This window comes from Myiozetetes cayanensis, unplaced genomic scaffold (genome assembly GCF_022539395.1).
Source record: "Myiozetetes cayanensis isolate MyiCay16 unplaced genomic scaffold, myiCay2020 scf1, whole genome shotgun sequence".
In the NCBI taxonomy this organism is placed as follows: Eukaryota; Metazoa; Chordata; class Aves; order Passeriformes; family Tyrannidae; genus Myiozetetes; species Myiozetetes cayanensis.
This window is the reverse complement of record NW_026086604.1, coordinates 128,832,935-128,860,037: the sequence shown is the minus strand read 5'-3', so window position 1 is coordinate 128,860,037 and position 27,103 is coordinate 128,832,935. Positions and strand designations below refer to the sequence as shown.

General features: G+C 38.1%; 2 protein-coding genes across 2 annotated transcripts in view; one reads left to right on the top strand and one right to left on the bottom strand.

Moving 5' to 3' along the window:
• The window catches only part of CFAP69 (cilia and flagella associated protein 69), a 29,731-nt gene extending 10,468 nt beyond the window's left edge, over positions 1 to 19,263 (top strand). Inside the window, exons 10-23 of the mRNA XM_050334853.1 lie at positions 1,722 to 1,770; positions 1,854 to 1,975; positions 2,464 to 2,680; positions 3,516 to 3,680; positions 4,948 to 5,066; positions 5,520 to 5,638; positions 6,678 to 6,759; positions 7,988 to 8,180; positions 8,719 to 8,856; positions 11,158 to 11,234; positions 11,838 to 12,032; positions 13,060 to 13,146; positions 14,908 to 15,012; positions 17,062 to 19,263. Of these exons, the coding sequence (XP_050190810.1) occupies positions 1,722 to 1,770; positions 1,854 to 1,975; positions 2,464 to 2,680; positions 3,516 to 3,680; positions 4,948 to 5,066; positions 5,520 to 5,638; positions 6,678 to 6,759; positions 7,988 to 8,180; positions 8,719 to 8,856; positions 11,158 to 11,234; positions 11,838 to 12,032; positions 13,060 to 13,146; positions 14,908 to 15,012; positions 17,062 to 17,196 (1,803 nt within the window). The 3' untranslated portion in view covers positions 17,197 to 19,263. The remainder of the gene's footprint in view (positions 1 to 1,721; positions 1,771 to 1,853; positions 1,976 to 2,463; positions 2,681 to 3,515; positions 3,681 to 4,947; positions 5,067 to 5,519; positions 5,639 to 6,677; positions 6,760 to 7,987; positions 8,181 to 8,718; positions 8,857 to 11,157; positions 11,235 to 11,837; positions 12,033 to 13,059; positions 13,147 to 14,907; positions 15,013 to 17,061) is intronic.
• Positions 19,264 to 24,970: 5,707 nt separating this feature from the next.
• On the bottom strand, positions 24,971 to 26,260 carry FAM237B (family with sequence similarity 237 member B). Its single transcript, XM_050312630.1, has 2 exons — positions 25,879 to 26,260; positions 24,971 to 25,164 (listed from the first exon to the last, which is right to left on the bottom strand). The coding sequence occupies exons 1-2, from the start codon at positions 26,258 to 26,260 to the stop codon at positions 25,139 to 25,141; spliced, it is 408 nt and encodes a 135-aa protein (XP_050168587.1). The 3' UTR covers positions 24,971 to 25,138.
• Between the last annotated feature and the right edge of the window lie 843 nt (positions 26,261 to 27,103).

The window sequence follows — 27,103 nt, the reverse complement described above, 5'->3', positions numbered from 1 at the left end:
GCAATCAGATTCCTTTAGATCTGTTTGCTGTTCAGGAATATGTTGCTTTCTACTTGAGCAGAAGTTTTCCGATCAGCTGTATTACTAAACAGATTTCATAATGTGTAATGAAAATTACAGGTTTTTCATTCAAGCTTTCCATTTAACACTAACTAGTATGAAATATCTGTTATACTACTGCAGGAACATACTTGATGTGTAAAACATTTAAATTATTTATCTGGCAGTTTTTTCCTATAAGATAAGTAAAGAGGATGCATATTTTTAATTGCTTACACTAAAAGGAACAAAAATTGTTTCCATGCAAAGAAAATATTAAAATAAATTAAACTCTGTACTCTCAGCCTTCCTAGAGATTTTAAAGGATATAAATATTGGGAAAGCATTTACATTACCATTTAATCCTGCCTTATAGACAATACCAGAGAAATTCGCTTCAGAATGCTCTCTTTTTTCCTTAATATACCATCCAGGCAACTTCAGAAAAGTCAGTCTTGTATTTTACGTAGTTCAGAAATCAGCACAGCAACCTGACCCTTTGAAAAGGAAAACAGTTTTGTCACCACAAGCAAACTGGAAAATATATGTAAAGTAAAGCTAACTATGATATTAATTATTATTATCTCTGTGTTAGAACAAAATTGTCTATTTGCTAATTGCTTACTGGTTTCCATCAGAATTTAGTACTGCATTAATCATCATGGAGAAAACATTAGTAAATTTTAATGTTTTTTATTTAATCACTTTGCAATAGCTTTGTACAGAGAATATAGACCATAGAGACAAAAACTTACAGGGGATATAATTGTATACTTCAACATTTTCTTTAAAATTATTTTTGTGACATTTTTCTGATTTTTAAAATCTTTTGAGTGGATGCTAACTTCTGGAACTAGGCTGAACAAATTTGATCCCAGCTTTTTGTGGATGAGTCTGAAAAGATGCTGTGAAACAAGAACTGCTTGATTCTGTTGGGATGTCTCTGCAGTCTTTCATGAGCTCTGCTCCTGTTGGGACTGGTGGAAAGCTCAGTGGTGATTTTGCCACAGTTCTGAGGCCAACCTAATGTATTATGTTGCTCAAGTGGTTTCTAATCATCTCAGAAACAAAGCTCTTTTGCCTGTAGTGTTCTGCATAGACACCTTCTAGCCTTGGTCTTATCCATAGTTATATTAGACGTCGCTGTCCTTCTGTTAGCTCTCTAAGAGCTATGAATTACAAGATTTTATTTTCTGAACTTTTAATATGTGGTATTTGTAAATGCATGTGGATCATACATGCAGTTTTTTCATATGTTTACTTGTGAATGCACTGAAGTAGAAGTGTAGTAATATGCACAACTGAAGCCACAAAATTATATGTACTGATGACCCTGATGTAAAAACATGCACAAATGCATTTTAAAATCCACAATTATAAGAGTACTGAGAAGAGGGTTTTCTTGGGTGGTAAATTATAGCAGTGCATACATGCGTTTGGGAATTCCCCATAGAAGTTCAGACTTGTACTGAATGAAGAATGGATTTAACTAATTGTACCCGTAGGGCTGTCGTTGTTATTGTAAACTGTCCAAATGGCTGATCTCTGATAAAATTCTGTTTATTCTGCCATAGGATACATTAAACTCCATGTTCTAAAGAAAAAAAGAAAAACCTAAATTAAATTATAGGTCTTAATTTTGCTGCAACTGAATTAATGTATGTTTTTCAAATGTCTATTAGGAAAGTGGATTTGCAAAGCTCTTAATAGCACTTGCAACATTTAATGAAGGTAAGAGATTTCATACTACATAATTACATTATTTTTGCTTTTGATGATGATTTTTTGTAACTCATTTACAATTTACTTCATAGTGAAAATTCCCAATCCATTGGTAAAAGGTCTTAAACTTACCTACTCTTATGAGGACTTTGAGATGAAGAAGTTACTATTTAACATAATAGGAGTCTTATCTAAAAATCCATCTGCTGCACAGGTAAGTTTTAACAGAACAGAAGATACAATAAGTGGGAAAAAAAAGACAAGGGAATTGCATGAATTACATGAACAAGGGAATTAGCTGTCTGTCAGGCCTAGTCTAGAACACTGAAATCAGCTGTTCTCCAATTGAAGAATTCATACGTAGCTTTGGTCAAGTCCTGCTGTTTGAAAGCAGCATACAATTTCTATTTTAGAAAAGTTAGAAATTTAGACATACTAGGAGAATTGCTGATAAGTGACTGCAAAGTATTATTGAAATGCACATGAATAACATAATAAAGTTTAATAAACCACTATCTGTGGGAAAGCTACAGAATATAAAGAGAGATTGCCTGTACTTGCAGTGTTCATGACATGCTTTCTCAATAAAAAAATAATTTTCTTAGAGTAGGATAGATAAAGTTTACTCATTGCTTTAGATTTTTCTTATTTGCTGATGAAACCTGCAAGATGTCTTTCTTTCTGTTTGTCTTAACTCTGCAGCTCCTCAGTGAAAGTGATGTGATGCCAGCTTTGCTTTATTATGTAAAACCAAATCAAAAGCCTGGATTTTATGACTGGTCCGCTGCCCAATATGAAGAATTGCAGCTTCATGCAATTGCAGTTTTAGCTGCAGTGGCTCGTGTGTTAATAGATAAATATTTGTCCTGCCAAGCGAATACTCTTCTCCTTGTGTTTCTAGAATGGTGTATAGGCCAAGGTCAGTACGTGCTCATGGCTTTCACACACAGATAACCTCAAAACACACTTCAACTGTACTTTCTTTCTTTGACAGGAAGGGAAAATGTAAAATTCATGAATTCAGAATGATTCTTTTTCGATAGGTCACTTAGAAAGCTAATGTTTCTTTAAAAAAAAAAACCAACCATAGTTTTTTTCTACTGAAGGATAAGCTGTTGCCTCTTTTCCCGTGTACCACTGTATTGATATTCCTTCAGCTCTGTGGGCAGCCAAACACCTCTGCTGCCCATGTGTTAAGCCAGTCAGATACTTCTATTCTGGCAGCAAGTCCAACCAGTAAATCCTGCCATGAGGGAGGACATGTTAACTCAGAGGTGTGCACAGTAAAACAGCTTCCAGATTAAAGCTAGCTTGTGGGCATCAGCTAAGTGTATGGGCTAAGCAAAAACGTAACTAACTGCACTCAATTTTAGCAACTGGATTGCTGGGGGTAGATATTGTTATCATAAAATTGACATTGTATTTGGGCCAAATGGAGACCAAAAGGCTGATATTAAATGTCATGCTAAAGCAGATATTTTCAGTTTTGAAGACTGCTCATTAACCTAGTATGGTTAAAAATGTTAAAATAATTTTAAATGTTCACCAAAATCATACCTTTCTTATGCATGTACGAAGTATAGCTTTACACAGAAAGACTTTTTACTACAGAGTTTTAAACAAAAATCCTGTGTAACTTTAAGGGGGTTTTTTGTTAATTTTTAGCTTACGCTGATTTTTTTTTTCCCCTGAGAACATTATTATTCTGAAGATACACTGTGCCAAACCCAATATTCGTTGTGATTGCTCCACAGATCCTTTCTTTGCTCAAGGTAACAGTTTCCATGGAACAGGTGGTCGTGGCAACAAACTTGCACAAATGCGCTACAGTCTCAGAGTGCTGAGATGTGTTGCCTCCATTTATGATGATGCTGTGAACCTTAATTTGTGTGACCAGGGAGCAATTAGCCAGCTACTGGGTAAAGCACAATTTGTATTGCTGTACTTAGTGCATTTCTGTCAACACTAAGACTGTTCGTACTTTTTGGTGTGCTGTGCTTTTAGTGTGTTATTCCTCTGACTCCTGAAAAACTGAAAAACCTCTAATAATTAATCCAAAATATAACTGATTTTTATTTTAATTCTTTTTAATTTTTTTTTTTTTTTACATTACAACATACATTGAATGAATTAAACAAAACAGACAGCTTTAAAAGTCCAGGTATTTAATTTCAAAGCGAAAGCTGTCCCTTCTCCCTTTATGATATTGCATTTATTGCATCTTGTATTTTCATTGTGGTAGTCCCTAGGAACTCCAGCCATGAGTATTTTCCTACATAAGTCTTATTATGGTGTCACTTTCCACAACTCCTCTTTAGAGTAGAAAAAAATTAATAACAATGTACCTTTATATAAACAACATGAAGAATAAGAGGAGAATAAAACTGCTTATCTGCTGCTTCTGCAATTTTAGAGCATTTTCATGTTCAGTAACACATGCCTACTGTTAAATTTGGGATTAAGTTCAATACAAACTCATTTAAGTTTGTTTCTTACAATAATAAAAAGTTTTCAGTACTCTGAGTAATACTGAAGGAAACAAAACAGAAAAGATCCTTTGGAATTCAAAAAGTATATTCTAATAGAAAGCCTAGAAATAAAGTATTTTATAGCCTCAGTTGAACTCCAGTGAAAACTGCGGAAACTTACAGCTTCCAGTGAAAGCAAAATTAACACTACACCTGACATACCAGATTTAAGTAGCTTTTCTTGCTTTGGGGGAGTTTTGTGTCTGAATGTCTTCTTTCTAGTGGTTCAAAGGCTGATTTTGTCAGCAGCAGTGGTATTTTATGTCTCTCCTACATTTCCTCTGTCAGTACAAATGTTTATGAAGCTGTGTAGTAGGGCAAACCAGTAAGTTTGATGCTTTTTTTCTGAGAGTTCCTGAATTCAGATCAATTCTCTGAATTCTTTGCTCTGGCCCAATACAAGGGGCAGCACAGAGACTGATCAGTGCCAACTGCTATTGAAACTCTGCCACCAAGAGTAAAGGCCGTGAAACTACAGCATCAGAGTGCTGCACTTCTGTAAGTTATTATAAAACATGGGAGATAAAACTGAACAGGACAAGTAGGTTACTTTAAAAATCCCTTGGTGTAAATTTGAGTTTTTTGAAAAGTAGCAACTGTAATAGAATTCCAACTGGTGTATTGGACATTCGCATAAATAAAATATATTCATTTGCAGAAATCCTAAGGTATGCAGCAAACAAATCTAAAAGGAAAGAAGATGCCATTCTACTGGAAATCCAAGCTGATACATTATTTATTTTGTCTGTTCTCTGTGAAAAGGATCTCCACAGAAAGGTATGTATCTTTCTACCTTATACTGTGCAAAAAATGTCAAAACTTGTTATATTTTCATTGAAGGGATACTGATTTTTTTTTAATTCAAAAGCAGATGTCAACTGTAGTTGATTGCTAACAGGTTGGGTCTGGTAACTGGTTTCTGTGACAGCTAAAATGCAAAACCACTCAGAAATCCACTAAGAAGTGTTGAAGCTATTTAACTGCTAATCCACATGATTTTGAAATTAATATATAAAGGTGTGTAAACAAATGAGATTAGCAGTTTGGAAAACCTGAAAATCTCTTTTTCTTATGTGTGTCATAATCACTATATCCTGCTCTAACAAGTGGGCCAAAAATATGACAATACAAATGTTCACATTTCCCAGTTTCCATTGTATTTCCTTGCATATTTCCTATTTAATAAATATTGTTTAAGAAAGATATTGCTTTAATTAAATGTTTCAACAGGAACTCTTCAGCTATGAAGGAATTGGTATACTTATCCCATTCCTTAAGATGGATCCAAAGGAGTTATATAGTGGATTAGGCCACAGTTATCTCCTCTTCAGTGCACTCGACTGCGTGTGGTTAGTAAAGTATTTTAGCAGCAGTAAGTCTGAAAAATGTCAAGTCTTGTAATTTTTAGGCCTGCTATACTATATCCTTTCTTCTATTTATAATGTATAAAAATCCTTCATAAAATTTGGCTAATTAAAAATGATGGAAAAGAAATTGAATGTTCTGCATATAAGGTTTTCTAAATAAGGATTCAGTATGACAGCCTGACTGCCCACACAGAGTGACCTCCTGACATGCAGAGTTACTCAAGACTTTCTAAGAGAGGTATATGGTTAGAGTCTGTAAATAACTTCAGAGAAGTAAACAGAAGGCAAGAACAGACCAATATTAGCAGAAAACTGTGTAAGCATAAGAAGTGTTTGTAAACTGGCTATATTGGGCTAGAAATATTTTAAAGATTGCTATTAGAGAATGCCAATACATAGGATGATAATAAAATGTTAATTTGTTTTAAGGCAGAGGTTGGTAAATATATTGAAAACCAAATATGTTTGCTGGGAGAAAAGACTGATACAGGAGTTCCCTTTAGTTTCTCTGTTAATGACCATAACTGAGGAAATAACGGAAGGAGGCAATTTAAGGAAGCAATAGCAACAAGAATGCTGGCTTTGTGATGATTTTAAGTTGGGAGAAGCAAACCGTTGCCAAAAAACACAACTCTTGCTTGTCTCATCCCCTTGATTTTGCACAGCCCTGCAATAAACCAGATCAGGGCCATGATCTAGCTAAATTTTAGCATCTTTTACTGAGTTAGTTTTAGTTCCAGTACACATTCTAGTCCAATTCACATGAACTTACCAGATTTCTTGGGCTGGTACACAGGAAGGTGTGGCACCGGCAGGAGAAGAAAAAGCAGTCAAGCAGGGTGTATTTAGTTATAAAGTATAAATGAAAAGGCATATGAAACATGATTTTTCTACTCCCTGAAGGTATGAAGCATATTGTGTACCAAATATATTTGTGCAATTCAGTAAAATAAATGAGATGCTTCTAGAATGTTATAAAGCATGAAAGTGTTTCTACATGGTGAAATTACCTCTGTTTAAGGTCCTGTGTCATTGGATGTTACATTGCAGAGGATCATTTTCTTGAAAAACAGGGCATTTTTCTCCTTCTGGATTTGTTGGCAGTAGGTATTTTTATTATTGTTTTTATAGAATGAAAGAGTAGGAAAACAACATGTAAAACTGCATTATTTTTGTTACAGTATCTCCTAAGACTATTATAACACTAATAAAAAAATCAGTATATTTAATTCCCTGAGACAGACCTGAGTATCTGCTCAAAAATTATTGTAGGATCTTCCATGTATCTTTTTTTTATTTTTTTAATAAGTATTTGACAGAGGGAGTTCTTAATTTAACCAAAGTATACTATTTTTGAAAAGAAAACCCCAGCTGTGCTCTAACTTTCGATGACATCTTTGTTTAGAAAAGCACCTCAGTCTTCTACCTTATATTGAAGTTAGTAAGAGTAGAGTTAGTATACATTTCATGGCCTTAGAAGTTTTTATATTTAAAGTTACTTTGTGCATGTATTTTGTCTGTGTAGCTTACTTCTGGGCTGGCACAGATATTTCACCTTTTACAAAATAAAAATGCACCTTCCTTGGTTCATTCCCTCCTCGTGCTCACTGGTTGTACTGTCAGCCCTTGATGTCCTTAAGGCTGCAGACCCTTAAACTCACAGAATCATAGAATGGCCTGGGTTGGAAGGGACCTTAAAGATCATCCCGTTCCAACTGCTCGGCCATGGGCAGGGACACCTTCCATTAGACCAGGTTGCTCAAAGCCCCATCCAACCTGGCCTTGAACATTTCAGGGATGGGGCGTCAGCAGCTCCTCTGGGTGACCTGTTCCAGTGTCTCACCATCCTCACAGTGAGGAATTTCTTGTTAGTACCTAATCTAAATCTGCCCTCTTTCATTTTGAAGATCTTCCCTCTTCTCAGCTGCTGCTCAGTGATCTGCCCTCAAACCAGAAGAGGAGCTGAGTGGTACCGCTGAGCCACTGCCTTCATAGGCTATTTCTTAAAACAATAAATCTCAGTAGCAGTATTCTCTCCAGCATGTGAGCCTGGAGGCACGTACACAAAACCTGCTCTGTAATTCTACACACAGGAATGCACATCTTATATGATCCTGCACTCATGCCCCTCACGTTCCTTGATTTATGGAGCTTTGTGTGGCAGGATTCCAGAAACTTGAAAGATTTACAAGTTTATACAAGTTTTGTGCGAATAGTAGTGATGAAAAGCTTGCGGTTACTTGATTACATATTACACAATTTCTCTGAAAGGAGACATCATTGTGTTTTGAACAGTTTAAAATGTTTTTTTTTCGTTTTCCCTTGACCAAGTTAAAGGAAAAGAACCTGTGCAATATAATTCTTAGAATCTTGGTTGAATTTTGTGGCAACCCTAAAACCACTTTGCACATCAATACCTGGCGAGGGGAGAAAGCTCAAACAGCAGCTAGCCTTCTAATACAGTTATGGAGAGAGGAGGAGCTGGAGCTGGGAGTCAGACGCGATCAATATGGAAGGATTGTTGGTAAGTTTTATGATGCATGTGAAACTGTGAGCAGTTCCACTGATTAGGTAAAATAATGACAGTATTTGCTTTTGTAGTCTGAACTTGATGAAAATACATAATGGCATTTATAGCTTTACACTGTAATTCTTACCAAACCCTAAAGATCTTCTATTTTATTTATTTTCTATTTTATTTTATTTATTTATTTATTTTCATTTCTTTCTGGCCACTGTGTCGTTTCCTACATCAGCTGGGAATGAACCAGATACTGGACAAAACCATGACCAGCTTTTCTAATGCTAGACAGTTAAACTACTTAATTTTTCCAAGAAAGGCATTGTGTTTAGTTATGCGTTGTAAAAAGCAGTGAGTGCTGTTCTCACAAATTTTTAATCATGGCAGTTAAAATTTCCTGGCCTGAATTATGTTCAAATTGTTGGCCAAACTACCAAAATGATTTATGGTGTGTCCACAAAGTAAGTTGGATTTCCTCTAAGTTTGGGAATATACTACTTCTTCATTTTTCTACTCTGGTTTTATGTTTTGAAATTATTAGACATGAAGAGACCTATTGCTAGCAGCTTCCAGAGACAGCAAAAGGTCATTCCCGTGCCTGCCAGCTGTCCCAGCTTTGCCATCATGGAAATTTCAGAGAACATGCGGGCAAAACTTTATTCATTATTTTGCAAGCTGGGTAAGACTAGTGAATTGCCTTGTCAGTGTCTTACTTGTCATTAAACTGAACTTGTTCACTGGTGATCAATAAAGTCCCTATGAAAAAAAAAATAAAGGTCAATGGAAACTTTGTGATGCATCGTCAATACTGTTATTACTAGATAATTGTTCATTCTGTTCTTGAAAGTCCCTATTGATGGGGATTTCTATGCTTCTCCAGTACTTTGCTGCCTGTACCATTGGGGGTATTAGGAAAACTCCCCTAATTAGTCTCAGGAATTATTAGGAAGAGCTTTTGTTGGACTAAACCTGAAATTTGCTTGAAATTCTCTGTAATTTGTTTTCCCACACACAATATCTCTTTCACATAGTTTAGCACTTTTACATTTATTTCCCTAGATTTAGAAAGACAGTACTCAACTCATTTTCTCTCATTTTCTAGCATAGCCTCTAATTACTTTTTTTTCTGGAGTCTTTCCAATTGATTCAAATTCTTCTTGATCTGTAGTGTCCCAAAATTGACAGTACTCCAGCAGAAGGCTCACAGCCAAATACAGCTATGTTACTCTACTCATCTTGTAAATAAACAGTCAGACATTAATGTAACAATTGCTGTATTTGTAGTAGCATGATATGGTTTGCTTATTCAACTTAGAGTCTTGTTCAGTCATCTACACTCCTGGATTTGTATAAATAACTATTCCTACATTTAGAATTTTTTATTTGTCCTTACTGAATTAAATTCTGTGTGTTTAGGTAATTTTTCAGATTGGCAAGATTAATTTGCATTTTAATATTTTCCTTCAAAGTGCTGCACTCCCTCCTAATTCTTCATTGTTTGCACACTGAATATGAATACTCATTACACTCTTGTCTTAAAACCTAGACTGAAGTCAAGATAAGTGATAAATTCTTCCACAACCATAGGATTTTTTTTATCTGTCTATGGAGAAATGTTAGGTCTTAGTTTTTGCTAATTCCTGTTGGATATTAATTTTTTTCACTGTTACCATTTAGCTGCATAAACATTATTTATTATTGGTTTCAGGTTTGGGGTTTTTTTCAGGAACTGAACAGAATAAATATTCTCTAGCTTGTCCATTTTCCCTTTTAAAAATAAGCCTCATTTTTGTGGGTTTTTTTCACATCCATCCTCCACAGGTTCCAAAGTAATCAGTAATTTTTCTGAGATTGCTTCAACCAGTTCCCTGGGTAACTTAGAGAATGAACTGGTTTGGAAACATCCTTAGGTTCTCTAATAATCTATAACTAGTGTCTCCTCTGTTGTAACCAAAGTTCTTACTAATTTTCATTAGCATTAATTATGTTAAATGTTGGATCACAGCTGAATTCTTTACTAAAACAAAATGGCATGAGATTTTCTTCCAGCTTTCTCCTATATTCACACATGCCTTTTATGTTAGTCATATATATTATAGTGTCTCCTGTGAAGTACTGAAATGACATGAAAGCTGATAATATAACATGGAAATATTTTTGTAGTCTTTCCTCAGCATCTTCTTCTTACTGTTAGGCCCCATAACAGCCAGAATAGTGATCCAGAAAAGCAGTGTTAAATGGTTATTATTTATGGCATTTCTTAGCTTCAAAAGATGATGTAATTATACTCTATACAGATGCTACATTCCCAGTTAGCATGCAGCTGGTATGACGAAGTCTAGAAAGAAATTTGATAGACTATATATAGATTTATCTTTTTTATTAAATACAAATAACATTCAATATGCAAAAAAAAAAAATTAGGCATAGTCTCAGCAACTACACTTCTCTACCATATTGTTTTGCACATAGTGGAAACATATTTCTTTGAAGATGGAGTCATGATGCTCGCAGCATTATGCTGAAGGTACAAGCCTATAAGATGGAAGACACCCTCATTATAGAGCTTTGAAACAAAACACTAACATAATTTTCCTGTTGACTGCTTCACAGTTAAAGCAAACTTGTCCTGAGCTGCTGCTTTAGCAACCATGACCAGTAGATTCAAATGTTTTTCTGCTTTAACAGAAGATTCAACCCTTACCACAAAAGTGTAGCAAATGCAGTACTATTCTGGCCTTCCAAGTGACTGAAGGTCAGCAGAGCCACTCCTAATAAAGATTTTAGTACAGAGAATTTATTATGGAGAAAACAGGGTTATTTTATCAGTTAAAGGCTGCTCAGGATCAAGAATGACTAACTGGTGTATCTGTGATGAAGATTTTGCATGTGATTATATGATAACATCTTTTTTTGTAACGTTATATTTTAAGATAAACTCATAATACTGTTAATATAGAAATTATTAATATTCTTTTAGGTTTTGAAAATTTACCTGGCTTATCTACTGAGGATTTTGTTACACTTGCTATCATTCGACGTTACATTGACTTTAAAGTGAGTATTGTTCAAGAAAATATTACTGCTGTATCTGCATTTCCAAAAATATTAAGTATATCTCAGGGTATGGCAAACAATCCTTCAAAAGCCATCCCCTGTGTCACAAGTCACCCATAGTTTCACAGAGTATAAACCAGTGTTTTCCATCAAAAGAAACAAGCCCACCTCCAGCATTGCAACAATCCCCAGAGTCCTCCCTTGCATTGCTACAAATCTTTGTGACCACACAGAAAATAAGACTAGAAACTAATGGTAGTTATGGTGTTCTAATAATGTCTGCAATTTAAGATTTTAAGAAGAAGGCAGTAGGACACAACACTCATGTAATTTGATATCTTAGAGTTATCTGTATTTCTTCTGAATTTCTGTACTTAACATTCTGGTTACTCCTCTGTGAAATCAAGCTTGGGCTTGGGAAGGCTTAGGGAGCAAATTCATTCATGAATAAATTTGGCATAGCATTAGTTAAGGCTAACCTTGCATAAAAATTCTGGGAAGTCAAACAACAGCAAGAAGGCTGCTCTGTTACGTTTTGAATGATTGAATAATTTTGAAAAATGAGATCAATATCAAATAGTGTGGTGTGTGTTTCACACACAGGTGGGAGAAGTTTGGAGTGAAATATGTGCAGAAGTAGAAGAAGAATTCAAGCCTATTGCGTCAGATGAGGATGCCTTGGAATCTATTTCAAAGGTATCGGAAGATACTGGAAAAGCAGTTAATGCTCTACAGACTCAACTGATTGAAAGTCAGCTCCACCAAGAAATCCAAGAAGAGAACCAAACATTTAGAAAAGTAAGACAAGGAGTATTTAAATATGTAAATAAGTAAAGCCTGTGTAAGCTTTTTTGTCAATTTATATGCAGATTTTCTTATTATATAATGTTGAGACTTTTATACATCTACATTGCTTGAAAATGGTGTAATCTGTCTCAGCAGCAAAATTTTACCTTTAAATTACGCTAGGTTAACATCAGTCCTCCCAAATAGTAGGATTTTCCCAGTATTTAGAGGGTAACATTAAAAAATGAAGCAGTGTCATCAGTGATGCATCAGCAATGGTGTAAGGAGGAATTATCATTATGTTGCTATAGAGTTGCAGCTGGGTTCATCTGTAGCAGATAACAACTAAAAGTACCTATTACAACTACATCTGCTTCTTAAAACAAAATGTAAGCCTCTATTATAAGTTCCCTTGGCTGAATATTCACAGAGCTTTATTACTTCAGAAAGCAGAGCTTTGGGCTTCCCAGCATGCTAAGGATGAGCAGGTATAGGTATTTTCCAGCTTTGGTTATAAGGCAAGTGTTTGGCATTTTTTCTCATCTATTGGCTCACCTTCTGCTCTCTGAGAAGTAGGATCAGTTGGTCCAGTTGTCTAAAATCTCATGCTAGTGTTTTTTAGGGATTGTCACGCATTGTGATAACTGCACTTGTGTTACCTGAACTGATTCTATCTGTCTTGTTCAGCATTTGAGAGTAAGAACATACAGAAAGTATTCCTGAAAGAGCTGGGCCTCTTCCAACATGTGTGTCCAACATATGTGTTGCAAGAGAGGAAAACGAGCTTGCACAGAGAAAGTAAGCCTCTTTTTGTTTTTAGAGGCAGTGCATAAATGAAGTTTTTAAAGGACAAATGCTTTACTACAACATTATCATCCAATCTCAGGTGAGAGGGATGATCGAAGGTAGCTAAAGGGGCGTAGGTGAACGAAGCTTTCAAACAGCACAAGCCAAGAATTCAGAAAAGCTCATGAGAATTATTGGGTTGTATTGTAAAAGAGGGTTGTATTGCCCCTTGTAAATCTCATTTATATTACAGATCCGAGCTACACATAAGCAGAGGGAAATAATAAATAAATCTTGGGAAAATTTCTTGGCTCGGACATCAACCTATGAGGCACTGAAGGTAAGAAATCTGATGGAGGAAAAAATTTACATTCGCGATGTCGTTATAATGGCAAAGTTCCAGAGACATTTCTTAATGAGTCATGAGGTTATTCAAGTAGAAGTTATGGTAAATTTTATATTCACACAGACATAGAAGAAGCAACTGTAAATGTACTCGCTTTGATCCTTCTACTTTTCTGATTAAAATCACAAACTGAGGATCAACCTTGTCACTTGCAATTGAGGGGGTGTGTATATATGTGTATTTGTCCTGAAACTGTTGAAACTAAAAGTCTGTTCATTCTTACATTTATTAATTTTTTCTTAATTTTTTCTAATGCTATTTTTAGTACAGCAAACTTCTTTCAGGATGAGAAATATTTTATGAAGAAAGGAGTTCCTTCTAGCAATATTTGTGCTTTCCCTAAAAGCCATAAAAAATACTGGAGTACTCGTTTGGCAATCAGACTAACTTATAGAATGAATGAAATCAGACTTAAACAAAACTTTAGCTTCTAAATTTAATTTTTCCTGATTTTCCCAAGATGTAAAGGAAAACAATTTTCTTCCCATGCAAACAGCTCCCTGGTCTGTGGTAAAGATCTATGTTACAATTAAAAATGAAAAGGGGCCCAAAAAGGATTTGGAAAACTACAGACTCATTAGTTTTAACTGAGTCCCTGGGAAGCTATCTTAGGCACATGAGGGACAAGTAGTTTGTCTGTCATGGATTAACCAAGGACAAGTCATGCCTTGCCAACATGGTTGCCTGAAAAAAATTATTTGTCCTGGAGAAAGAGGAAGATGGATGTCTATTCTTTTGGCTTTAGCAAGGTTTTTGTCTTGTGGTAGCCTTCTTGTAGCCAAAATGAAGAGATACAGACTGGACTACATACAGGTGGACTGACTACAAGTTGGATGAAAAACTGTCTGGACTGATGGGCTCAAAGGACAGTGGTCAGTGATTACAGTTTAACTAACAGTCAGTTTTGAGTGATATTCCTCAGAGTTTATTATAGGGTTGATAATATAGGGTTGATTTTACATTTTAATTAATGACTTGGATATTGCATCACTATCCATCCTCATCACATCCCCATTCCAAGTGTGCATGACCCATCCCTGGAGGTGCTGAAGGCCAAGTTGGACGGACCTCTGAGCAACCTGTTCTAATGAAAGGTGTCCCTGTCCACAGCAGAGGGGTTGGAACAAGATGATCTTTAGGGTCCCCTTCCAACCCAAACCATTCGGTGATTCTGTGATTCTATGACACTAAGCTGGAGGAAGCAATTGATATGCTGGGAGGTGGGGTTGCCATTAAAAAGGATCTTGACAAGCTGGAGGGATGGGCTCACGAAGTATCAGGGAAAGAAACATGAAGTCATTCATCAAGGATGTATTGAGGTTGTGTTGCGATGCCTCAGAACAGCTGGGGACTGAAAGGCGAGGTAGGTGTGTGCTGTGTGTGGGGTGACAAGCTGATCATGAGGCAACAGTGCGCTCTTGTGGCGCTGAAGGCTCACAGCACATCCGTGTATTGGAATACAGCCCGCAGGTCACAGCAAGCGGAGATTCCCTTCCCGCCCTGGCAATGCCACGTCCATCTATTCTGTTTTCAGGTCTGCAGTACAAGAAAGAGTCAGGAGCTGGAGGGATGGTATTACAATTCAAGGAAATACAATTATCACCTCATTTATTTTGTCATTTTGTTAGTATATTTTTGAACAAGTGCAAATGACACAATTCAGATTAAAACAATTTTGCCTTTTTTTATCTTTAGAAAGCAAAAAAGCTTCAGGAAAAAGCAATAGAGGCTTCCAGATCTAAATTAAAGACTCAAACTGGAGCATTCCATTCTACTAATATTGAAGGCTTGCATACAACAGTAAGTAATCTTCAGTGACACTGTTTTATTTTCATTAATGTGAAAGTGGTTTGGGGTTTATTCTGGCTGTATATGTGCTGCTGCCTATGCTTTCTTTAAGAATGTTTATGTTGGCAAGCTTCAAGTATATAAGACAGAATCTGTGTCTCCTGAAAACCACCATTTCCCATTCTGACATACCCTCAGGCAAGTAGTTGGTCAGAATGAGATTCAGATCTGCAAATTACTCTGAAAAAGTGTGGGCAAGATGGTCCCTGTGCTACTTGTCATGTACCTCTTCTGAGGCAGCCACTCATGAAAACCTTGCTGAGGTCAAGGTCTCCTTCATTTATTGTTGGATAAGTCTGTGTGACCTCTAATACATCCACAGAGCGGTCCTTTGTCAGTAATGTGTTCCTGACTGTCTGCAGATAAGCCAGTTATTGTATCTGCTGAAAATTTTTTTTCTCATTGCTATCAGTTAATTGAAGAGTGAGTAAATAAAAGCCATTTTTAAGATCTCATTGAGACCTAAGAGCATGTTTAGATGTTTGGTTTCGACAAGATGTGGTAAGACATGGGAGAATCCCCATTCTAGTCAATAACTGCTTTAGAGCTGGCTGGATTATTTCTGTGTAAGCATCACAGCTAAGGAGGATTTAAGGGGGAGGGGTAGTTTCTTGACTGCTTGTAAGTTACTCTTACATGTAAGGAGAAACAAGCACAAACATGAGGTGCTGTTTTCAAACTTGTACAGGATGAGAGATTCTATTATCATGGGCTCTCTGGCATGAATGAATAATGACAACTAAGGTGGCTGCAACTTAAAAAAGTAAAGAGGCAATTCATGTTTGATGTGATGAAGAAGAGATAAGCTTAGTAAGAAGCAAGGGGATTGTCTCAGAGTGCTGGACTAGGATTTTTATCAAGTTATCTTTGTCCTAAACTTCAGAAAGATATGGAGGGAAGCATGTGTGAATGCAAGATGGAATGCACTGGAAAAATTTACTTACTTGCATATACATCATTGAGACTGTTAAACAGCAATATTTTGCAGAAAGTATCGGAAAAATTTAGATATAAACATGGGTGATCTGGCAATTATTAGCAGAGAGAAATATATTGTTAGATTCTATTTTAGAGACTTGAACCTCAAGCCAAGATTGTTCATTTCTTTGAGGGAGAGGATTTAACAAGAAAATATCTTCATGATTCTGTAAGAAATATTTCAATAACTGTAGATAAAAATGGGGAAAAGGTTAGTCCATTTTGCAAAGTAAGTGTATTGAGAAAATGAATATATCAGCAACATCATATAAAATTCCTTGGGTACATTGCTTAGAAGAATTACAATTGACAGATATGGCTGGAAAGTTTTTTTAATGCACCAATTTTCTTCCCTCCTCTCTGCCAAACACCCTTAGCAGGAAGAGATGATGATTAGGCTAAGATAGTTGTTGCAAACTGGTCAAGGTCTCATGGACTCAAAGAGTTGTATTTTTTGTTTTAGTAGGTTGCAGTTAGAAGACAGATCACTCAGGGATTTTTGTTCAAAGACCTGAACCTATTCAGTATAAAGAGTAGTAATGAGACTATAAAGGGTATACCTCTTTCAGTCTTGGAGTTTTCCTGGAGCAGTACTTATAGGCAATTGCATTCTGAGAGAAAGAGGGTCTGTTCCTTTTTTTTCCCTTTGAAGTATTAATGTATAGTGAAATTCTGACGACAAAATCTGTGGCTGATATTCTATACTAATTCAAATAGCATTGCACAGCAAACTTCTATTGTAAGAAAGGCTTGATTTTCTTTTTTTCAATTCATAAGATCAGAATGAAGGCAGAAAAGCAGAGCACATACAAATACCTGCTGAAAAACACTCCTTTTTTTTTTTTTTAATTGATGGGAACAAATTGTGAATTTAGTGTAAAAGATAGTTTCAGTGGGCCTCAGAACCTCAGAGGCATCTCCACCAGCTGAATAATATATTCAAAAGACAGTTAATGATTTAACTCTCATGTCATTTTGAATGCTAACATGACAGTCAATCAATGCATTTATTTTGTGTTTCAGATCGGGCCTGGTCGCTTGGTAACTGTTGAAAGTACACCTCGTCAGTTCATTCAAGGGCCACTTGCTGGTACAGATCTTGCTCTTGGAAGGCCCTCTTTTTGTAAAGGAGCCTCAAAAAAAGATCAAAAGAGGTAGAACACTGAACTCAGTCAAGAAAAAATCAGTACCTGTAGAACAGACAGTGTTCCAAACAGTGCTTTTAATATTAATATATAGTTACCTATATGTAGATACAAGATGAAATCTATTTGTAATGCTTTGATAAATTGCTTAGAACATCTTGAGAGTAAAATTGTATTTTCCCTTAATTAATATGAATATGGGGATGTTTTACTAATATAGTACCCTGTACAATATGGTAGAAAGGTATGTTGAGTCTAATAATTTTGTGAGCTAGTATCCACCATCAGTAGGTCCGGTATTTATATTTCTATCTATTGCTGACACAGTCCACACATTGCAGTTTAAGTATCTCGTTGATCAGGGTGATAAACCTTCACATAAACACATTCAGTTCTTCATTTTCCTGGATACCATACCCACGTGGTTCTTGTCCAAGTCCATTTGGTTTCTTGCATTGCCACCCTTAGCATCAGGACTTCTGACACCTACTTCTCTCAATCTTCATCTAAACTCTCACTTAAAAGCTTGTTTATGCCAACAGTTTCTCTGAGCCTGTTGGAGGGACATGCTGAAATGTCCCACTCCCTATGCGTTGTTCACAGCCCTTTAAATTATCTTATTAATCTAATTATTTGTTGGGCTATTACTCATATTGTCTCCAACAAAAACTCATCCTCTTCCACCGTAGCACCTCTAGAATACCAACACAAACTGGTAAGCACCAGACTTTTATTTAGATAACTCAGTTTCTAAGCTATTTTCTTCTTTTTTAATTTGGGCAATGCCAGAATTTGCGGTATTACAATAGAACAGGATTCCCTGAAGCTGTTACTTCATTTTAAAACCAGTTACTACCCATTGCTATGGCATAAATTTCTGTGACATTGCAAGCTTGTATGCTGTGACATACAAACTCTCATTTTTACCGGTAAGCAACATCTTGAGAAAAGCACAAGCTTTCACTTTGTTAATTGCCAACTTGAAAACAGGAAATAAATTTGAACTAAACATATTCCAAGTCCCTTTTTACTTCATGAAAGAGGGATGGTATAGAGGGGTGTGCATAACATAATGTTGTAAAATTATGTTTGTCCCTATAATAAGACATAGCAGTGGTGACATTAAAAATAAAGGTAAATAGTTTTGTTTCAAAATAGTCTACTTAGATTCTATAAAAAGAAGAATCCTAAGAAAATAATGAAATAAAATAAAACAGCTGTTTGAAAAATGATACTGGAAGTTTAGAAAAGTCTCTACATGTGTAGTTTCCAAAGATCAGAAGTGTTTTCTTATGGGCAGCTCTGTTAAACATCCCTAGAGTAAGGGGTTAAACATTCTAGAGTAAGAAAGTAATCTAGTACTTAAAGCCAGAGAAATTAAATTCAGCTATGCTAATGGAATGCAACTTTTTATGCTGGCCTTTTGCTGACTGATACTTTTAAACTATAATCTACTTTCATTATGACATTTTTTCCCAAAATTATCTGTATGAAGTTTAAGTATGTTTTATTAAAAAACCCTGAATGTGTATTTCAAGATATGCAAGAAATGTTAGCTAAGGTATATAGATATTCTCTTACTGAAGTCCTCTGTGTCAAGTAAAGTCTTGCTCAGTTATTTATCTTTATATTTCTCTGACAGCTCTGCAGCAGCTTTGCTGCTTTATTACTGCTTGAGAGATTGTATGCTCCGTTGTCTTTTCACAATTAAAACCAAACAATAAATATTTTGCAGGGAGACCAAAGACTGTGACATTTAGAGGGGTTTTCACATGCTTGCACATATGTGAATGTGTGGGTGACTCATTACTACTGGCAGCAAGGCAAAAAAAAAACAAAAACGTGGAGGACTTCTATAAGTCCTTCTAATTTGTGAGCAAAGGCTACAGCAGTACAGTGTAGCCAAGCTATGGATAAAGAAGAACTTTTAACTGGAAATCAGTTTTGCTTATGTAAAAACTTTAAATCAGGCACAAAGTGAGCACCACAGTATATCTCCCCCAAATGCACTGTGCTTCTGCTAGCAGACACCCTGACTGCAAGCAAATGCTTTTGTTAATTGAGCGTTAATGTTAATTAATAATGGCTGGAGAAGGAAGGGGACAGAATTCCCCCAAATGCTTACATTTATACTTAATAAATTAATACTAGCCCAAGGCTCACTGCAGCACAGACAGCATTTGATTCTCCCAGCCAGCCATGGACCATGGTCTGGCTGTCGAGGGGCAGAGAACACGACACCCAAGAAACTGGGCTTGCTGTCCCTGCTGTAACCTAGGGATGGAAAAGAGCGGGAGTACTGGTGGAAGAAAGGACCATCCCATTCCTTCCATGTTAATCTCTCGTGCAGATATCCCTGGAGTATCCAGCTGTGACTTTCCATGGCTCTGTCATAGGCATGTGCATCATAGTATGTCCACCTGGAATTTGTTTGCTGCTGCTGCTGCTTGTGGTGCTGTGTCCCTGTGGTTCACAATCACCTGCCCCTTTGGCAGACACCACAGGGTGACCATAGCACAAAGTTCAAAACACAAAAACATTCACCCATCCAGTGAGAAAAAGGCAAGATTGGTCGATTGCAAGGCAGGAAAACAAAAGTGACAGTGTGGGGGCTCATGTACTTATCAGTTTAGCAGTGATTAAGAACTTTATACAAAGAAAAGAAAAAAAAATTGAACCATGCCAAAGGATTTGTCTAAGCATCTACAATATATGCTGTGCTTTTGTGCTCCTTTGTTGGCGGAGAAGCTCACAGAGAACAAACGCACGCAAACCAATATGGCTTAAGCAAATGTTCCACTTTATTTACATAACCTGTATTCTTAAATACCCTCAGAGGTATTTAATGCTTTTTATTAGTTAAGAACCCCAACAAATCCCCCCTTTTTGTTTTGTGGACAAACCATACACACTAATAAAAAAATGAATAAATTCATGCAACACCCTTTGATTAACAAAAAAAAACCAAACCACCAACTTTTCTAAAACCTATGTAATGATTATTAAACCTACAAATATATATGTAGATATATAAACTCACACAATACCTCTCTCTTGCACACAACTGTCTTCCAAACATTCAAAGGTGGCTACCTCATACATACTCTCACCCCCCCCCAAAAAAAATTTTTTTCTTATGTAAGTCCCCTATGCCCTAACAACAGAAAAGATTATTTACAATAGCTCCTGGTAGGATTAACAATAATTATTACAGCATTAGCCCTGTCCTGCAGTATCCCCTTCTTTCCACAGTTTTATCCATCGTGCAGGTAACCATCGGATGCCTGAATCTGTAAGAATACAAGCATATCCTCTGCCCGTCATTTTTACCTCTGCAGGCCCCTTCCAGTCCCCTGTTTGTGCATCTTTATACTGAACCTTTACCATTGCTTGTTGAATTACCAACCCTGACTGCATAGAAGTATTATGTATGACAATGGGGGAATCAGTTCTATCCCCTGTCAATCGCAAAAAATTCAAGACATACAAAGCTTTTGCAAGTCGGTCATGTGGACTGGATAACTCCTCTCCCCCTTTCTGTTTTCCCAAAAGTGCTTTAAGAACTCCATGCGCTCGCTCGATGATAGCTTGTCCGGTGGGGGAGTGAGGAATACCAGTAACATGATAAATACCCCAATTCATACAGAATTTACGAAACCGCTGTGAGGTATAACTTGGTCCATTGTCTGTTTTGATTTCTGTGGGGACCCCTAGGGCTGCTATGCATGCATACATGTGATGAATAACATATCTAGCACCTTCTCCAGCTTGAGCAGAGGCCCAAATTACATGAGAAAAGGTGTCAATACAAACGTGCACGTATCTCAATCTTCCACATTCACTGATATGTGTTACATCCATCTGCCAGAGCTGTAATGCTTGTAACCCACGAGGATTGACCCCCAAGCCAATACCCAGCCCGTTCTTGTGACAGGCTGAGCAGGCCTGTACAATGCCTCGAGCATCTGTTAAAGTTAATCCAAACTGTCTGGCTAGCACATTTGCAGATTGATGAAAAAAGTCATGGGATAACACCGCCTGTTGAAATTTATTCACAGCTGGTCCAACCCATGCAGGTGCAACTAACTGATCTGCCTTATCATTTCCAATAGCTAAGCCCCCATTTAGTTTCTGATGGCTTCTAATGTGAGTAACAAAACAGGGTTGTGTTCGCTGATTCAACAAATATTAACAACTGTGTCATGAGTGCAGCTAAAATCTTATTTTTCAAAGGTTTAATCATTGCCCGCTCTAACCTTTGCACTGTACCTACCACATAAAGTGAATCTGAGACTACGTTAACAGCTTCTTCCTTCCAGAAATTCAAGGCCCACACAACACCTCACAGTTCAAGGATTTGTAGTGTGTCTCCTGGAATTCCTGGGAGCAATTTATGCTTCCACTCTGATCCTTCCTGCCAGGTGACTGCCACCCACTGAGATTTTCTTCCTGCATCTGTAAAAACAGTAATTCCATCAACTGGGTTATCTGAAAGCAACACAAGCTGCTCAATTGTTTGATGTTGCAGTAAAGGCAGTAATTTATCAGATGGATAAATGTGTCATTATTGTCTTTTTGGGCTGATATGGCAAAATACCCATTCCAAAATCTTTATGTTGGTTATTATTTGACAGATGATCCCCAATGGATACTTTCAGCTCCCTCCAGAGTTAACAATTAAATACTGCACTGGTTGATCTTCTATCATTCTGCTAGCATATCCTGCAGCTATTTTTCCTGAAATGTTGATTATAGCTGCCTTCTGACTCTCAGACAGCTTTCTTTGCTGATCTGCCTGTGCATCTGCTCCTAATAAGGACATCAAAGGAGCCAGATCATCGCTGGTTATTCCGCACACTGGTCTAATCCATTGTATGTCACCTATTAACTTCTGTACATCATTCAAGGTCTTTACATCAGTATTAATGACTAACTTTTGTGGCCTGACTATATCATTCATAATGACTCCACAGGCTTTCCCTGTGGAGTCTATTCCTAACATCACCTCAGGGGGACCTGTCGAACTAAAACCTGCATTCTCCCTTATCTGTGATTCTGCATTGGGCACTGCCGATTTAAAAAGTACTAATTGAGCTATTTTACTATTAGCAGGAATATAAACAGGTGGGGTCAAAGTATATACCATTATTTTGATAGTGCCTGTAAAATCAGCATCTATCACTCCTGGCACTACATAAATTCCCTGACGAGACAATGAAGAGCGTCCTAACAAGAGTGCACTCAACCCTCTCCCTGTAAAGTAGAGTCAATCAGGTGTACTTTCTGGGTTTCGATTATGGTATCTACTGCTGTTGCCACGTCCACTCCTGCACTTCCTGCTGTGGCTGCGGTGCAGCTACCCAAGCACCCCGATTTGCTGTCGTGGCGCGGGAGTGCTGCACGCTCTGTTTGCGGTTTCCCTTTCTTCTGCACTCATTGGTATTATGACTATTTTTTTGACAGTACTCGCACCACTTTGGGGACCGGGCAGCCTCTTGTAAAGGCAATGCCTGGCATTGAGATCTAATATGCCCCTTCTGACCACAATTGAAGCATTTCATTTCTCTTTTTCCCATACGACTTTTCCCCTTTTCAGATACCAAGAGCTTGACAACTGCCCCCACTGCAGTAGCTACAGGGGCTGCTTTCTCCTGTTCAATCATCCTTTCAGCTGCCTCGAGAAATTGGGCTGTGGATGAACTTCTAGGCAATGTGCTTAGAACTCGTTTTGTTTTGTCATTTGCATTATGAAAGGCTAACGTGTCTAGAAATTTTAGTTTCATGTTATCATCCATATCAGGGTCTGCCATTAAGGCTTGACACAGGCGATCAATAAATTCACCATATGGTTCTGCAGGACCTTGTTTAATCAAGGTATATGAAGGGCTTGATTTTTCATCCTTTACTGCTAGCAACGATTTGTAAGCCAAATCTTGGCTCAGCTGCAGCACCTCACTGACAAATTGTGCTTGCCAATCCGTTCTAGCAAATGGGCCTGTTCCTAAGAGCATCTGAGATGTCACACCATACAGTGGATCTCCCTGTTGCCTTGGTGTAGCAGCAGCCATATAGCAACTAGATTGCCACTTACTAAAAAATTGCAGCTGTTGTGATGGAGAAAGCAGCGTGTTTACCAACATTCGAATATCATACGGTGTTAGTAAACTGGCAGTGAAAAGGTATTGTATAACCGTCTGTGTATACCCCGACCTTAAACCATATTGAGCAACTGCTGTTTTTGCTTTTTTTACGATCTTCCAATCTAAAGCTTCCCATGATCTGCTACCCGCCCCGTCCACCAATGCATGGTAAGCACTGATTTCCAGAGGCGACAGGTCTCCCTCTATAACTGCTTCTCTCAATATCTTTTTCCACCTTTGCACAGGATTAACCGCTCCCCCCCTTCCCCCCACTCCCTCCCCCGGTAAAACCGAACAATCTCCGAAAGAATTCCCCGCCCCAGGAAGGTCTGGGAAGGGAATAAGGGGGAGAGGTGCCCCCATCCGTGGCAGGGGTGGGGCATTAGAAGCAGCTGCATTCTGCGAGGCGAGATGCTGTTCCGATAACTGAGTTTCTAGTTTCTGTATACGCTGTAACAACTCATTCATCTGGGAGGACATTAGAGCAGTGACTGGTTTCTTGCTCTCATTATCCGAGTCCTCACTGCTCGATGAGGATGCAGAGGAAGAAGGCGCAGGATGTGAATGTCGTGTGTCGCGATGATCCACGGATGCTCCTCTCTCCTTCCGCGTTATCTGCGCTGCCGTCGTCGCAGGCGCAGGCGCAGGTCGAACAAGCGGTAGTGCGGTTTGCGCAGGCGCGGCTGGCGGAGCCGGCACAGCCCCCGCGGCGAGCGCAGCTGATGTGGGCTCTCCGCCAGCCAGAGCCGCAGCCGCCGGTCTCTGTGCCTCCGGGGTCCGCGCCCTAGGTCCTGAGGGTGCTACCGCTGTCCCGAATGTAAGTTGTTCCACCGAGGATTTAGAAGATAGCTCGTCAGTCCCCGCCAGCGCTGCGAAGGCAAACGCCGCAACCTGGCATTCAGTCTTTAAGTCTTGCAGCGACTCCCTGACTGTACGCCACAAAGTGGGGAACTTTCTTGTTTCCTTAGACCCTTTTGAGGTCTCCTCCCACAGCTTCTGGCCAATATTGTCCCATACGGACACGTTAAATGCATCTGCCACTGTGGGGATTAAGCCTGTTTCCTTGGCCCATTCGAGCAGCCCTCTAAGAGCATTAACATCGACTGAAAAGTCTTTCTTAGAAAGCATAAAGTGGAGGAGCTTTTCGGCAGCCTCTTCCTCTTTGGATGCTGCCGTCCCCATTCTCGTCCCTCCAGCCGCTCACCTGATCAGGGCGAGATTCCAAAACAGCCGTGCACGCACCTTTTAAAACTCTTGGCGCCGGGGCAAACGCCACTCAAATTTCGGCTGGCCTTGGACCTCTCCTGTCGGCGGTGTCACGTCCCGAAGAACGGCGAACCCAGACCCCACGTTCGGGCGCCACCTCTTGGCGGAGGAGCTCACGGAGAACAAACGCACGCAAACCAGTAATGGTTTAAGCAGATGTTCCACTTTATTTACATAACCTAGGCTCTTAAATACCCTCAGAGCCCTGCAGCGCGTGAACACCTTCAAACCATTGGTTAAATGTTGTAAATCACGAGGCAAGCATGTATCTCTAACCCCCTTATCATTGGGTACTGGCCGCTGTGCACGTGACATGAAAACATTGTCTTTCTCCAAAAACTCCTCCTTATTATCTCAACAGTTTACATTCTTGCAGCCTGATATCAATGCCAGTACTTTTCCCACTACCTGCAAGCAGGCCTCTTGCTAAGACAGACTGAGGCCTATTAGTATGGTTTGTTCATGCTGCTTTTTATTAGTTAAGCACCCCAACACTCCTTCATTTTGATGTTGCCTTGCTGAGGTATCTTAATTTTCTCCCCTTTCGGCCTAAAATCGGTTGGTGAAAGCAGACCCTGCAAGATTATGAAAGAAAGGTAGTTATTGTCCAAGCAATATGTTAGGAATGCTAGGATTAAATCATCTCCATGTTCAGTCTGAAAACCTAAACTGTCTGACTGGATACATCAGAAAAAGACGTCTATTGCTGGGGAGGAGGGGAAACAACAAACCTAGGACTGGTCAGTAAGATGTAAAGCCAGTACATGATCTTAGTTCAGACTCACCCCAGACAGTGATGACCAGAATCTGTCACTGTTTAGTGATTCACAGTGGCCATTAGTTCACATTATGTGCCAGTAGTTTTAACAGGAAGAATAGGGTTCAAACTGTCTGGGATTTGGTCTTCTCTTCTCACAGAGGGATGATTCCTCAAAGCTGAGACTAAAGTCTGAATACCAGGAATAGCATTGTAACTATTGTATTAATGTATTACCATTGATATGAACACAGTGATAAACAAAGAATTCAGCATCCATTTCCACACACTCCCACGTGCATACCCAACATCTTTTACTCTTTGTTAAAGATAGAAATGTAGTACCCTAACGACTAGTGACTAATGTATTGTCAAAGTAGCTACCATTGAAAGATGCAAACACTTCTGACAAGTAGAGATAGAAAACTGGAAATTACTATATTGAGTTGTCTAAACAATCAAGGACGAGGTTAGAGCAGTGGTTCATTTTAATGTTAGTACATAACAGACTAACACCATATCCTATAATTACCTTCTAAAGTTCTGTGTGAGTATGTGGAAGAATATCTGGGAGATGTTAACTGCCTTCTGCCCATTCCATGGGATCTTGAGACCACACAGTCTATGTACATATCCCAGAAGTTCTGGGCTAAATCATTGAAGAGTTCATTGTGCTTGAGGTTAGGAGATTCCTTTAGGAACATCATGAAGTCCCACAGAGCAATGACTGTATCTGCTACCTTGAGTTTCTTCATCTCCACCAACCCATGGGAGGATAGCTCCCAGCACTGATGGTCAATCTCACCCAGGCTTGGCGGAGTTTCTTTTTGATAGTCCAGATTGGCATAAACCAAATTCACTATCAATATACAGCCCAGCTGAAGATACCACCTTCGTTTCCATACAAATTCCATACTTCAACAAGATACCTGAAATGAAACATATAAAATCACAGTCATTCTACCATTATGTAGTTCATTCTCACATCATTTTCAAGGGAACCCCAAGAGATTATCCATGCATATATACAGAAAAATACATTTTTTTTTTCAAACCACGGAATAAATATCAGTCAATGAACCCTGATGCTGAAGCTAGGTTGGAAATCTTTAATGCTGTTTAGAACATGAGACCCTGAAGCAGAAAGTTTGAAGTGACCAGACCCTGTGTCAGAAAGGCTCCTTGGGACCAAGACTTCTTCCCTTAAACGCTTGCACTTGGATCATGAGTAAAATCAGGTTAACAGCAGATGTTTAAAGAATCCTAGTGGTATGCTATCAAACAAGTAACAGAGCCATAAATAGCCAGTCTTTCATGGAAAAGCTCAACTCAGAGAGATGGTAAATTGTGTGAGCATAGACAGGTTCTGAACTCATTTAGCAAGTGTTGCAAGACTGGAAAAAGGCAAATTCCTTTCTGACTTATGTTAGAAAATTAAGTAAACTTTTGGCACAATTATTTCTACCATATATTCAAAACACAGAAACCATCTGGAGAAATGGAGATGGAATGAGCAATCATTCAGGAGGCATAATGAGAATTTCAAATGCTACAGAATATGTATACGTTATTACACATGGATTCCCTCTGGGAAAATGCAGTTTTCCTATGATGTATATTCCATATCCTTGAAGCAAGTATAGACAGAAGATCACTAAAACACCTGATAATTTATTTTTTTTATCAATCCTTCCTATCGGGATAAAGTACAGTGGAACAGCAGACTAAAACAAACAAAAAAAACAAAGCCAAAAAAT

Bases quoted from the DNA above. Each gene is read 5' to 3' on its own strand.
- FAM237B (XM_050312630.1), bottom strand. From the start codon at position 26,260: ATGGAATTTGTATGGAAACGAAGGTGGTATCTTCAGCTGGGCTGTATA. The intron at 25,165-25,878 runs GTAATTATAGGA...ATAATCTTGCAG, and splicing joins CTCACACAGAACTTTAGAAG to GGTCTGCTTTCACCAACCGA.